This window comes from Mugil cephalus, chromosome 20 (genome assembly GCF_022458985.1).
Source record: "Mugil cephalus isolate CIBA_MC_2020 chromosome 20, CIBA_Mcephalus_1.1, whole genome shotgun sequence".
NCBI classification, from domain to species: domain Eukaryota; kingdom Metazoa; phylum Chordata; class Actinopteri; order Mugiliformes; family Mugilidae; genus Mugil; species Mugil cephalus.
Window position 1 is genome coordinate 1,736,368 of NC_061789.1, and position 14,379 is coordinate 1,750,746.

The 14,379-nt window shown below is 44.6% G+C and overlaps 2 protein-coding genes across 2 annotated transcripts; both read left to right on the top strand.

Moving 5' to 3' along the window:
* The first annotated feature begins 426 nt into the window (after nucleotides 1–426).
* Nucleotides 427–8,372, top strand: gdpd3a (glycerophosphodiester phosphodiesterase domain containing 3a). Its single transcript, XM_047571200.1, is given in 10 exon segments — nucleotides 427–1,103; nucleotides 1,988–2,030; nucleotides 2,134–2,269; nucleotides 4,852–4,897; nucleotides 5,040–5,158; nucleotides 5,259–5,348; nucleotides 6,308–6,415; nucleotides 7,495–7,601; nucleotides 7,818–7,869; nucleotides 7,958–8,372. Coding segments are annotated over 10 exon segments (969 nt in total). The 5' UTR covers nucleotides 427–964; the 3' UTR covers nucleotides 8,087–8,372.
* A 2,787-nt stretch (nucleotides 8,373–11,159) lies between these two features.
* On the top strand, nucleotides 11,160–13,705 carry ypel3 (yippee-like 3). The gene is made up of 5 exons (XM_047571794.1): nucleotides 11,160–11,474; nucleotides 12,012–12,130; nucleotides 12,219–12,262; nucleotides 12,361–12,469; nucleotides 12,891–13,705. The coding sequence occupies exons 2-5, from the start codon at nucleotides 12,014–12,016 to the stop codon at nucleotides 12,978–12,980; spliced, it is 360 nt and encodes a 119-aa protein (XP_047427750.1). The 5' UTR covers nucleotides 11,160–11,474; nucleotides 12,012–12,013; the 3' UTR covers nucleotides 12,981–13,705.
* The last annotated feature ends 674 nt before the right edge of the window (nucleotides 13,706–14,379 follow it).

Consider the following 14,379-nt stretch of genomic DNA (forward strand, 5'->3'; position numbering starts at 1 on the left):
GCTTAAATAAACATGAAGCATCTTCCGAAGAAGTAAAAACTTTTAAGGTGTGTTCGCTTGGGAAATTAATTTCCCGCCACCAAAAACCTAACCTGCTTTTCCAGCTGCAGCGCGTCCTCATCGTCCTGGTTTGTGTTCGTGTTGCAGCACGCTGGCTTCACGCTTTCTCATCGCACTTTAAACCCGTTTGGACTTTTAGGAAAACGCAGAAAACACAAAAAAAAGGTCAAGCGCGGCCTGCGGCGGGTTGTGTTTCCTTGTAACCTTTCCTAGCGTCCTGCAGCGCCGCTGCTATTCGCCACATTCCTGCGCCGCTATTGAAGCCGAACAATGTCCCAACACCCTGCTGACTTTGAGTTTGTGTGCATTGTGCGTTTGTGAGAGTTTACATATCGGCCACATCCCGTTTGTCAAACACCCGCCCTAAGATGCATGATTTTTCAAAAAACTTTGCACGCTCCTATTTAAACATGACACACTTTTATTTATTTTTTTTTTTATCTGTGTCGCAACAATGAGGCGGAATAAAAGAATTCCTCGAAAGGTGTTGCCGCCGCTTGTGTTGCAGGGTTGACAAACCGCAGAGTCGAGCAGCTTCCAGGCAAATCGCTGCCGGCGGTGGGAGAGGCCGCGAGGGGATGAGGTGAACTCTGGTGCTTCATTAACAGATGTTTACGGCTCCGGTTGGTTGGTTTTTCAGCTGCAGTGATTCAAACCTTAGTCAAGGAGGAAGGAAGGTTGGACATATTTCTTCAGACTTGAACCAGTCCGTCCAGTTTTTTCCCTTCCAGCAGCAGCAGCAGGCGGCTCAGATCTCGTCACCTTTGCCCGTGGAAGCAGGATTAGTCTCAGCTAAACCAGGACACGTTTGTCTTCCTTTCCTTCTTCTTCTTCTTTTTTTGTTTTTTTTAAATCTGTGAGGCAATTTGCAAGGTGCTCAGTGGACGTTGCCACCTGACGGATAATGAGCAGTTATCTGTACTTTATCCTGCCGGCGTTGGGAGGATACACCCTCACGTCGCTGTATCTGCTGAGGAACCCGCAGATTCTCCACAGGAGGAAACGCTCGGCTTTCTACAGCACTCACATCGCACACAGAGGAGGTAAGGAAGCACAGGAGGAGGTAAGGAAGCGGATTTAGGAAGAGGAGGAGGATGTGGAGCAGGTCTGGCAACGTGCTCACTGGTTTTATCTGTTTCTAATTTTCATTTTTAACCTGCAGCAAAATAACGGAACGCGAATAGAAACTAAAAGTCTGATGTTTTTTTGTTTTTTTATCACAAAACTTATATAAACTATGCAGCCGAAAGTGTTCGCTCACCATCCGAATAAGTGAATCCGGTCTGTTCCACGTCCACCTGAAAGGAAACGGGTAGATTCCAGCGTGGAGCTGTGACAGGATCAAAGGTTGAAGCCGCTCAAGTTTCATCATAGTGACTCCAGACTTCACGATTAGCTTAAGATTAGCTCCAGAACGGAGAGATTAGTGGGTTTACACGGACCTGCAGCTGCATCCCAGGCAGACATCACTGAGCGTGGGATGCAGAGCGTGGGATGCAGTGGTCAGAAAGCAGCACCACTGGACTCTAGAGCAGTGGAGGTGTGGAAATCTGATGGACCAGTCTGGGTTTTGGAGGTTCCCAGGAGAACGCTACTGGTCTGACTACACTGGGTCAGGTTTGGAGTTTGGTGGGACCAGTTTGGGGGAGTTTGTTGAGGAAGAACTGGACCAAGTCCTGATCCCGACACCACAGAAAACCTTTTAGATGAATTAGATGAAGATTCCTCCAACATCACTAGTGAGAACTAATGGAAGAATGATCCAAAACTCCCATGAACCGAGAAGAGTTGCAAAGAAAGTATTAAACTATGGATTAAAGTGGGATGTGAGAGAATACTTTTGGCAGTATAGTGTACATACATATATATATATATATATATACACATATATATATATTATAATCCAGGATGTTGTGTTTGCTTCGAGGATGCGGCGAGAGGCTGGAAAGCACCATGGCTGCCTTCACAAAGTGAGTACGGTCTCTGAAAAGACGACGCTGTGCGTGTCGATTAAAATGTCGTTGTTAATAGTCGTCGTTGTGTTGTTGTTGTCGTTGTTGTGTTGTCGTTCAGTGCGGCGGAGCAGGGGACGGAGATGTTCGAGCTGGACTGTCACCTGACGCGGGACGGACACGTGGTGGTGTCTCACGACGAGGACCTGCTGAGGCAGACGGGCCACGACGTCACCGTCTCCTCACTCAGGCTGCAGGTGGGAAATGAGACGTGTTGTATGACGCGTGGAAACGTTAGCGCTATAATGCTAATACTAAATAACAGGGAGACTGACTGATGAGGTGATTGGGCTACAAAGCATTTTACAGCTCATTTAAGATATTTAAAGGAAGTAGACGCTGGGATATTTAAGTGAGGACCTTTTACATATTAATAACATTTATAGGAACGTTAATGGTGGAAATAAGACATTTATTTACACTGTAGAAACTAACCTCTGATGGAGCAAACATGGCGCCTGTGGTTTGAGTTGACCAGACTCTCTCTAGAAACAATGACCTAGAAGGAAAGGAGGAAAGGAAGGAAGGAGGAAAGGAAGAAAGAGAGGGAGGAAGGAAAGAAGGAAGGAAGGAGGAAAGGAAGGAAGAGATGAAGGAAAGAAGGAAGGAAGGAGGAAAGGAAGGAAGGGAGGAAGGAAGAAAGAGAGGGAGGAAGGAAAGAAGGAGCAAAGGAAGAAAGAGAGGAAGGAAGAAAGAGAGAAAGGAAGGAAGGAGGAAAGGAAGAAAGAGAGAAAGGAAGGAAGGAGGAAAGGAAGAAAGAGAGGAAGGAAGAAAGAGAGGGAGGAAGGAAAGAAGGAAGGAAGGAAGGAAGGAAGGAAGGAAGGAGGAAAGGAAGAAGAAAGAGAGAAGGAAGGAAGGAGGAAAGGAAGAAGAAAGAGAGGAAGAAGGAAGGAAGAGGAAGGAAGAAGAGAGGAGGAAGGAAAGAGAAGAGGAAAGGAAGGAAGGAAGGAAGAAGGAAGGAAGGAGGAAAGGAAGAAGAGAGGAAGGAAGGAAGAGGGGGAAGGAAGAAGGAGGAAAGGAAGGAGGAAGGGGAGGAAGGAGAAAGGAAGGAAGGAAGGAGAAAGGGAGAAAGAGAAGGAAGGAAGGAGAAGGAAGGAGGAGGAGGAGGAGGAAAGGAGAAGAGAGGGAGGAAGGAAGGAGGAGGAAAGGAAGAAAGAGAGGAGGAAGGAAGGAAGAGGAAGGAAGGAAGGAAGGAAGGAAGGAGGAAGGAGGAAGGAGGAAAGGAAGGAGAGGGAGGAAGGAAGGAAGAGAAAGGAAGAGAAAGAGGAAGAAGAGAGAGGAAGGAAGGAAGGAAAGGAAGGAAGGAAGGAGAGGAAGGAAGGAAGGAAGGAAGGAGGGAAGGAAGGAGGGAAGGAGGAAAGGAAGAAAGAGAGGGAGGAAGGAAAGAGAGGGAGGAAGGAAGAGGGAGGAAGGAAGGAAAGAAGAAGGAAAGGAAGAAAGAGAGGGAGGAAGGAAGGAAGGAGGAGGAAGAGAGGAAGGAGGAAAGGGAGTGAGGGAGGGAGGGAGGAAGGAAGGAGGAAAGGAAGGAAGGAGGAAAGGAAGAAAGAGAGGGAGGAAGGAAAGAAGGAAGGAAGGAGGAAAGGAAGAAAGAGAGGGAGGAAGGAAAGAAGGAAGGAAGGAGGAAAGGAAGGAAGAGAGGAAAGAAGGAAGGAAGGAGGAAAGGAAGGAAGGAGGAAAGGAAGAAAGAGAGAGAGGAAGGAAGGAAAGGAAGGAAGGAGGAGAAAGAAGAGAAGGAAGGAAGGAAGGAAAGGAAGGAAGGAGGAAAGGAAGAAAGAGAGAAAGGAAGGAAGGAGGAAAGGAAGAAAGAGAGGAAGGAAGAAAGAGAGGGAGGAAGGAAAGAAGGAAGGAAGGAAGGAAGGAAGGAAGGAAGGAAGGAAGGAAGGAAGGAAGGAAGGAAGGAGGAAAGGAAGAAAGAAAGAGAGGAAGGAAGGAAGGAGGAAAGGAAGAAAGAAAGAGAGGAAGGAAGGAAGGAAGGAGGAAAGGAAGAAAGAGAGGGAGGAAGGAAAGAAGGAAGGAAGGAGGAAAGGAAGGAAGAGAGGAAGGAAAGAAGGAAGGAAGGAGGAAAGGAAGAAAGAGAGGAAGGAAGAAAGGGAGGGAGGAAGGAAGGAAGGAGGAAAGGAAGGGAGGGAGGGAGGGAGGAAGGAGGAAAGGAAGGAAGGAGGAAAGGAAGAAAGGGAGGGAGGAAGGAAAGAAGGAAGGAAGGAGGAAAGGAAGGGAGGGAGGGAGGAAGGAGGAAAGGAAGAAAGAGAGGGAGGAAGGAAGGAAGGAGGAAAGGAAGAAAGAGAGGGAGGAAGGAAGGAAGGAAGGAAGGAAGGAAGGAAGGAAGGAAGGAAGGAAGGAAGAGAGGAAAGGAAGGAAGGGAGGAAGGACTCTCCAGACTCTCTCTAGAAACAAGGAAGGAAAGAAGGAAGAAAGAGAGGAAGGAAGGAAGGAAAGAAGGAAGAAAGAGTGGAAGGAAGGAAGGAAGGAAGGAGTAAAGGAAGGAAGGAAGGAGGGAAGGAGGAAAGGAAGAAAGAGAGGGAGGAAGGAAAGAGAGGGAGGAAGGAAGAGAGGGAGGAAGGAAGGAAAGAAGAAGGAAAGGAAGAAAGAGAGGGAGGAAGGAAGGAAGGAGGAAAGAGAGGAAGGAGGAAAGGGAGTGAGGGAGGGAGGGAGGAAGGAAGGAGGAAAGGAAGGAAGGAAGGAAGGAAGGAAGGAAGGAAGGAAGGAAGGAAGGAAGGAAGGAAGGAAGGGAGGGAGGGAGGGAGGATTCTTCAGACTCTAGAACTCTTGTTCTCTGCAGGATCTGCCGCTGTACAAGGAGAAGCTGGAGGTGACGTTCTACACAGGCGAGTTCCTGCTCCTGCTTTTCTTTTTCTTCTTTTTTAATCATTAACGTAAGAGTTTGTAGAAGTAGGTCAGAGCTGTTTATGCCTCCTTCCCTCCTTCCCTCCTTCCTTCCTTCCCTCCCTCCTTCCTTCCTTCCTCCAGGACACTTCAGCAGCGGCTCTGACAGGACGTTCTGTCGGCTGGAGGACGTGTTCAGGAAGTTCCCTCAGATGCCGATCAGCATCGAGATCAAGGAGAACAACCACGAGCTGATACAGAAGGTTCTAACAAACAACCTGCGTGAATATGAATAAACCAGAATAAACGTAAAAGTGGACGGAGACGAAATAAATCCTGTTCCTGACTGATGATCGTCTGCAGGTTTCTGATCTGACTCAGCGCTACAACAGGGAGGAGATCACGGTCTGGGCCTCAGTCAACGCCGCCATCATGAAGGAGTGTCGCAATACGGTGAGACGGGGGGGGGGGGGGGGGGGGGGGGGGGGGGGGGGAGGGAGGAAGGAAGGCGGAGGAAGGGGGAGGAGGGGAGGGGAGGAGAGGAGGGAGGGAGGGAGGAGGAAGAGAGGGAGGGAGGAAGGAAGAGAGGAAGGCGGAGGAAGGGGGAGGAGGGGAGGGGAGGAAGGAAGGAGAGAAGGAAGGAAAGGAGGAGAGGAGAGGAGGGAGGGAGGGAGGGAGGAGGAAGGGGGGGAGGAGGAAGGAGGGGAGGAAGGAGAGAAGGGAGGGAAGGAAGGGAGGGAGGGAGGAAGGAAGGAGAGAAGGGAGGGAGGGAGGGAGGAGAGGAGGAGAGGAGGAAGGAGAGAAGGAAGGAGGGGAGGAAGGAAGAGAGGAGGGGAAAGAAGGAAGGAGGGGGAGGGGGAGGAAGGAGAGAAGGAAGAGGGGGAGGAGGGGGGAGGAAGGGAGGAGGGGGGAGGAAGGAGGAGGGGAGGAAAGGGAGGAGGAGAGGAGGAGAGGGAAAGAAGAGGGAGGGGAGGAAGGGAGGGAGGAGGAGAAGGAAGAGGGGAGGAGGAGGAAGAGGGAGGAGGGAGGAGGAGGAGAGGAAAGGAGAGGAGGAGGAGGGGAGGAGAGGAAGGAGGAAGGAAGGAAGGAGAGGAGGGAGGAAGGAGGAAGGAAGGAGAAGGAAGGAGGGAGGAGAGGAAGGAGAGAAGAGGAGGGAGAAGGAGGGAGGAGGAAGGGAGGAGAGAAGAAGGAGGAGGAAGGAAGGAAAGGAAGGTGGAGGAGGAAGGAAGAGATGAGAAGGAGGGGGAGGAGGAAGGAGGAGAGGGAGGAGTAAGGAGGAAGGAAGAGGTAGAAGGGAGGAGGAGAGTAAAGGATAGAAGGATGAAGTGAAGTAGAGATAAAGGTGGAATGGGTGAAGTAGTGAAGTAGATAAGTTAATAGTTAGAAGGTTGTCTGTAACGTGTCTCGGTCAGAACGCCTCGATGCCGTACAGCTTCTCCATGAGCAGAGGCCTCTGTCTCTCCTAACAGCGGTCTATTGTCCCCTGGAGAGAGTTGCTGCAGTTTACTCGGATATTAAAGGTTCATAACTCATGCTTCATGTTTATACTTCATACTTCTGTTCATACTAACGTTCATGCTTCTGTTCATGTTTCTATTCATACGTCTATTCATACATCTGTTCTATGACTGAGTGGAGATGCTCTGTTCTGTTTTGTCTGATCTGATCTGATTAGTTTGTAGTTTGTCTTTAATCTATAAAGTAGAAATTAAACCATAAACGACCTGAACCTGTTTCTAGAAACAGAGACGAGATAAAACGGATCCAGAATCAGATTTAACACTTTTACTTTTTAAGACTTTTCTTTTATTTTGTCTGCGTCTGAGAATCAAGAAGGATGTTCAATAAAATACGAGATTGGACAAATGAGGAAGAAGAGAGAGAGGAAGAAAGGGAGGGAGGAAGGAAGGAAGGAAGGAAGGAAGGGAGGAAGGAAGGAAGGAAGGAAGGAAGGAAGGAAGGAAGGAAGAAAGGAAGGAAGGAAGGAAGGAAGGAATGGGAGGAAGAGAAGAAGGAAGGAAGGAAGGAAGGAAAAGGAAGGAGGAGAGAGAGGAAGAGAGGGAGGAAGAAAGGAAGGAAGAGAAGAAGGAAGGAAGGAAGGAAGGAAGGAAGGAAGGAAAGAGAGGAAGGAAGGAAGGAAGGAAGGAAGGAAGGAAGGAAGGAAGGAAGGAAGGAATGGGAGGAAGAGAAGAAGGCAGGAGGGAAGGAAGGAAGAAAGGGAGGGAGGAAGGAAAGAAGGAGGGAAGGAAGGAATGAGGAAAGGAAGAAAGAGAGGGAAAGAAGGAAGGAGGAGATACAGACGTTTGTTAAATATCTGAAGCTGATCTGGTTTAATTAAAAACCAACATGTCGTTAATAATTTCTTCTCCAGGATCAAAGTTTCATCGTGTTTTATTTTAAATATATTTTATTCTTTTATTTCTGAACTAACTGAATGTGTCTCTGAGCTGAAGCAGAATCACAACGATACACAATTAATTTAGTTAATTCATGTAGTTAATTTATCGCGTGTGAATGAAACGCAGACGTAGGAGCTCATGTCTGAACCACAGATAAAAACATATTATATATTTAACATATTCACGTCTCATCCTCTCAGTCCAGCTCCTTATTCTTTGTGTGTTTGTGTGTTTGTGTGCGTTGAAGGACGTACATTCCTCCGCAGGCCGTCCTGAGGAACAAACTGGTCGTGTTTCTGCTGGAAAAGTGAGTTTTCCTCTTTTATTCTGTTTCTTTAAAGTCAGATTATATGAAATAACGTCACTGAGGTCAAAGTGTTTGTGATTAAAGGTTAAAACGAGAGGAAACACAGATTATATACGACCTGACACAGATTCACACAAAACTACACAAGAATCATTTATTTAATGAAGGAAGGAGAATCCTTCTTAATAAATCTCATTTCTGACGCTGTAATTCCAGAGTAACTATGAGGAAGAGTCTTTTTAAACATCTGGCTGCTCGTGGGATCCAGGTACGATCCAGGATCACGTCCAGTTCGTTTCCTCTAACTCACAGATGAACCGATGTTTTTTTTTAACTCGTGTCTCTGAAACCTGCAGGTTCATTTATTCGTCTGCAACACGGACGAAGACATGGAGGCGGCGCTGGAGGTCGGAGCCACGGGGGTGATGAGCGACTACCCGAGTCTGCTGTCAGAATACCTGAACAGGAAGAGACGACGCGACTGACGTCACTAATTAAACCTTTAATTAATTAACACCTGATCCATCTTTAAAAACCCCCGCATTCACACCTGGTTTTAATTCAAACATCAGTTTGTGTGTGTGTGTGTGTAAATAAGCAGCAGCGCCACCACGTGGTCAGTAAAATGGCGGCAACTTCCGGGTCTGAGCAGCGCAAAAAAGCTGCAGTTCATCGAGTGGCCACTAGAGGCGCTAAAAGGGAGCAGATCCCCATGTTACAGCGTTATTAAATATGTTTACAGCCTGGTATGAAAAACTGTTTTGGTCTCAATTGTTTATTTATTTCACTTTTTTTCTGAACTCATTTGTTTATTTTTAATTAAGGTTTAAAATTCTGCATAATTAAGGGCGTTCCCGCTTTGAGTGACAGGTGGTGGAGTAAAAGTTGGGCGGAGTAAAGCTCATCCAACATGGCGACCGCAGGCTCCGCCCACTTCGGGCTTCATTTTTTTTTTTGGGTTCAGAATCCAGTGGGGTTTCTGACATTTTCAGACCAGAAGACTCAATAAAAACAAGATTTTTTAGACAAAACTACCAAAACAAGATTTGTTGTGTATAAATATTGACTTAATCTTGTATCAATCCAATGTTTTGGACTATTTTCTGACATTTTTTACACCCAATGACTCATTACGGACTGATTTCAAGTTCCTCATACATAAATATTGTCTCAAAAAGACTATTTTCTGACATTTTCGGACCAGATGGGTGACGTCACGATGGGTTTGTCCGTAGTGTGAACAGTCAGACGTCTCCACCACTGGATCAGAACCACGAACATCTGGTCGTTGACTTCGGGACACGATCCAGGTTTTAGGAAACCTCCTCCTCAGCTGTTCAGACTCTTAATCACAGCTGATAGGATTAACGTGTTTGATCATTTCCTCCAGACGGCGCTGAGTCAGGGGGAAATATTTAACCAGCGGACCACCCTGATAACCTGGTGACCCTGTGAACGCAGTGAACGTGACTTTGTTTAGGTCTGGTCTCAGTAACTCAGGAGCTTCTCTTTGAGTTTATTCAATTATGAGAGGATGAAAACTGAAAAGTAAAAGTTATAAAAGTTGTAACTACTGGTTTCACCTACATTTATAGAGAGGGTTTACAAGGAGGGAGGAAGGAAGGAAGTTAGGACACATGTGAACATCTGAATCTAGATTTATTTCCATCATGAGAACAAACCTCGTCTCAGCTGTTCATCGTTTTCTTTCATTACGTGAGAATGAAAACTCCCGATGCTAAAAGTTATAGAAGCGTTAAGCGCTGGTGTCGTGTTTCACCTACATTCATAGAGCACGTTTACATTTCACCTGTTTTCCCAGGAAGTCGTGGTCAAAGTCCGGCCGCCGCTGCTGTTTCTGTGATAATCATCGACCGGTCTGCTGGTGAAACAAAGGCTGTATTTTTCTGAGCGAGTGGTTCGGCCTCACAGTGGAAAATAAGAACAAAGGCTTCACAAAAGGAAAATGGAAGGATGTGTTTATTCATCTACACTACAAGTCTGATAACGCCGACACAATTTAAGTATCTTTTAGGAAAATTACTGATCTCAACTCATCAGGCGTGAATTCTGTGTCTTAATCTGATATCATCTGATTTTTAGACTAAATGAGCAACTTTGAACTGAGTAATGAGTAGAAATAAACATTTGTTCCTTCACAAACTACAAAAACAACACAACTTAAACTCCTCAGACATGGATTTCATGTCATAGTCTGATATTGATCCAGTGTTCGACTGTTTTCTGACATTTCTTACACTGAATGACCCATTAAGCACTGATTTCTAGTTCCTCATACACAAATATTCTTTATATCTTATATCAGTCCAATGTTTTTGACAGTTTTCTGACATTTTCAGACTAGAAGGCTCAATAAAAACAAGATTTTTCTCTTTTTTTTTTAGACAAAACTACCAAAACAAAGTTCACTGTGTATAAATATTGACTCAATCTTATATCAATCCAATGTTTTGGACTATTTTCTGACATTTTATAGACTAAATGACCGACTTTGAACTGAGTAATGAGTATAAACAATCATTTGTTCCTTTACAATAAAATATTTTTGGGTAAAACTATCAAAACAACATTGGTTAAACTCTTCAGACATTGATTTCGTGTCTTAGTCTGATGCTGATCCAATGTTTTCGACTATTTTATGACATTTCTTACACTGAATGACTCATTAAGCACTGATTTCAAGTTCCTCGTACATAAATATTGTCTCAGTCTTATTCTAATCTAATATGTTTGACTATTTTCTGACATTTTCAGACCAGAAGACTCAATAAAAACAAGATTTTTTTAGACAAAACTACCCAAACAAAGTTTGTTGTGTATAAATATTGACTTAATCTTGTATCAATCCAATGTTTTGGACTATTTTCTGACATTTTTTTTACACCCAATGACTCATTACGGACTGATTTCAAGTTCCTCATACATAAATGACATTTTTGGACCAGATGACTCAATAAAGACAAGATTTTTCAGACAGAACTTCCAAAACATCACTGGATCAAGTTCCTCGCACATAAAAATTGCCTCAGTCTCATGTTAACTCAAAGTTTTTGACTGTTTTCTGACACTTTATTGACCAAGTGATTCAGTTTGAGGCCCAAAATGTTTGATCTTACTTATTTTTTGACACAAGTTGACTAATTGGGAACAGGCTAATCAGTGCAAAGGACTTTAAAACATACATTTAGATCACAAAGCTCCAGAACTTACAATAAGATTCATAGTTGTTGAGGGGAATCCTTTGCAGATTTTGATTTGTGCAGCAGAAACCTTTGAAAATACAGTAAAACAAACATGAAAACAACCCAAAGTCTTTTAATGTGCAGGTTTTTGTGTCTCGTGTGGTTCTGGTTTCGGCCTGAGAAAACACTTTGATCCAGAGGCGCAGGCAGGAACTGATAACCCACTAACAGCTTTTATGAAATCAAACCGATAGCCATAAAAGGCGACGGCGAGGTGCGCTCTGATTGGCTGACCCACATTCCGACGTCACTCGGAGGCTCCTGATTGGTCGGCGGGATTGTTTTGCTTCCTCCTAATGCGTGTTTTTCATAAACAAACCACATTTCTCTCCTCTTCCTCCTCCGTCTGCTGCTCCTCCTGCTCCTCTCTCCTTGTCAACCTGCCAGCTTTGTCGGACTCCAGCGCCACTTTTACCCGGAGGATTTTTTTTTTCCCGTATCTGGTTTTGCAAAGAGAGGGAAGTAAAAGCGGATAAAGGGACTCGACGTCGCGGTTGTGTGCGTTTTTTGTACACCTGCGTTTAAACTGATTCTGTTTTTAGTAAGTTTTTTTTACCCGAGAGTGATATCAACCAACTTTATTCGAGAGGAAGCGCTTCAGTATTTTCAGGTGAGCCGAAAGACCTCGAGGAATCTTGTTTGTTGACAAGTGCGGAGCTAGCATGCTAGTTAGCACACAGGCTAACCCCCCGTTTGTCAACAAAGACCCTTGAGCTAGCATGCTAGCGCGTAAGCTAACAGCCTCGTCCCGGACTCTCTGGCCTCATTTTGCCTCTTTGATTATCAGTTTACACGCGGTTTGCACTTTGATTCCGAGGGTTTTGCATTGAAAAGAAGCGAGATTTAACATTTATTTGAGCAGAAGCAGGAAGCAGGTTTCCCACTAACACGACACCCTGCACTAACCTAGTAATAGTAGTCAAACATTAACCAAATAAAATATCAAAAAAGTCAAACATTAACTTGTTGTCAGCCACAGTTGCTCCTTAAATGTCTTTAATTTTCCTTAAAATAACATAAACATCTTCAATTTGCTATAGAACCTTGTAATAAATAGATGAAGGAGCATGAAGCAGTTATGTTTTTGTTGTATTGTTTATTTTGAAACACTTTCAGCTTATTTCCTTCCTTCCATCCTCCTCCTCAGACATGGTGAAGCTGACGAAGGCCAAGACGTTCCAGGCTTACCTGGACTCCTGCCACCGTCGTTACAGCTGTGTGCATTGCCGTGCACATCTGGCCAACCACGATGATCTCATCTCCAAGGTGAGTGTTTGTCGCTAACGAGCGTTTGTTAACGAGCTTCCGAACAGTTTTCACCTGGTCTCACCCCCTTGTCCTCTTTGTCTCTCAGTCTTTCCAGGGAAGTCAGGGCCGAGCCTACCTCTTCAACTCTGTGTGAGTATTTATAGGCATCAACCTTCCATCTTTCCTTCCCTGTTGTTACATATATATGACTGTGTGTGTTGACGTGTTGTGTCCGTGTTGTGTTTCAGGGTGAACGTGGGTTGTGGTCCCGCTGAGGAGAGGCTGCTGTTGACAGGACTTCACGCTGTGGCCGACATCTACTGTGAAAACTGTCACACAACACTGGGCTGGAAATATGTGAGTGTCTCCTTCACCTTTAAGTGTGATTAACACTTTAATGAGTTAACGAGTTGATGTAGTGGAGGTGACGACCTGAGAGGCCACGCCCACTTCACTCACATCAGAATTAAGTCTCGGTCACATGTTACGTTAAATGAATCTGGTTTCTCTTGTGGTTTAGTGTGAACACAGTGAATGAGTCTCATTAGTGACCAAATATCAACACGAGGGATTCTTCCTTCCTTCTACTCCTCCTTCCTTCCTTCCTTCCTTTTTTCTTTCCTTCCTTTTTTCTTTCCGTCCTTCCTTCCTTCCTTCCTGTAGCTGTTAATAATGTACTGACCACATGGTGGCGCTGCTGCTGGTGTACACACAGCCTGAAATCAGATCAGAACTCAAGTGCTGGCTTTAACACATCTTCTCCTCCCTCCCTCCCCAGGAACAAGCCTTCGAGCTGAGTCAGAAGTACAAGGAGGGGAAGTACATCATCGAGCTGTCCCACATGATAAAGGACAACGGTTGGGACTGACCGTCATGACTTTTACGTTCCCCCGAGAGTTGCGTCCCCCCTCGACTTAGAAGGGTTTAGCTTCTTCTTCTCCTCCTCCTCCTTCTTCCTCTTCTTCATCATCATCCCACGTTCGAGCCGTCGCCCTCAGCCACGCTTTTCACTTTAAAAATACAGCTTTGCCAAGAATAGCATGTGATGCTTTGTCTTTATCTGCTCTTCACCACACATTTCCATCTGGTAGCGTGGACTGAGTGGGTGAGTGGAGGGTTTTTATTTGTGAAATGTAGTCACATGGGCGGGGTGGGGTGGGGTGGGGGGGGGGGGCACCGTAGCGTGTTGGATTAATAAACATGGTGGAGGTGGCGAGGCCCGTGCACGTAAATTGATCTTCTTCCACATCAGATGCAAGTGTTGTTCAGATGTAAACGGAGGAGCTGGTTTTAACCTGCAGTGAGTTGGTGCCGTTGTGTTGGACGCTTTACAGCAGCAGGAGGCTGCGTGTCATTTTAAAAGGAGTTTTTAAGATCTGTAACGTTTGGACGTGACCAGGCAGCCATGTTGGAGTAGATGTGTCGATCTGGAGCGTTTTCAGGTTCCTCCGCTGACGGTGAGACCTGTTAGAACAAAGTGTGTGTAGGATAATATAGTGTATTTATGGTGATTTGTTTTTTAATGTCTGCTTCTGTCATTAAAAGTGTTTTTATTTTAACCTGATCTTTCATTAAAATACAGTGTGCCAGTAACATCTGGGCTCCAGTTTCATCTTTTCTGTTTTTTTTGGTTTTCAGGAATCTTCCTTCCTTCCTTCCTTCCTCTCTTCCTTCCTTGTTCATCTCCTTATTTCTTTCCTTCCTTCCTCGCTCTGATTCATAATCAGCTCAAATAAACTGGTTTAATATCATGTTGTTGCAGGACGTCCCTAAAATCCACCCTCAGGTTTTTAAAAATCATTTAGATTGAGAATAGAGGGAAAAACTTTTTCTGTTTATCTTTTCGCTAAATGAATCAATATTTAATACTAAACTGTTCTTTAAGACACATTTAATTCTAGGAACCTACATGGTAAATAATTTAAAACATCATTTAAACATTGAATGAATATCTTAATACTGGATGTGCTTCTCATCTTATTTTAGTTACTCTCGTATTGAATACAATAGAATAAAATACTGATGAAATAAAATACAATAGAATAAGATACTGAGGTAAAAAAAATAAATAAAAAAATAGAAGCAAAAATAAAAACAAAAACACAGAATAGGACAAGGACATTTAAAAAACACAATATACACAGGTAGATGAGGTGCAGTAGTACTGATGATACGATGGTAATGTTATTGTGACTAAACAGTATATTACAGTAGTATAGTATATATGGTGTATAATATAATAATATATAATAATAATATAATGTCTA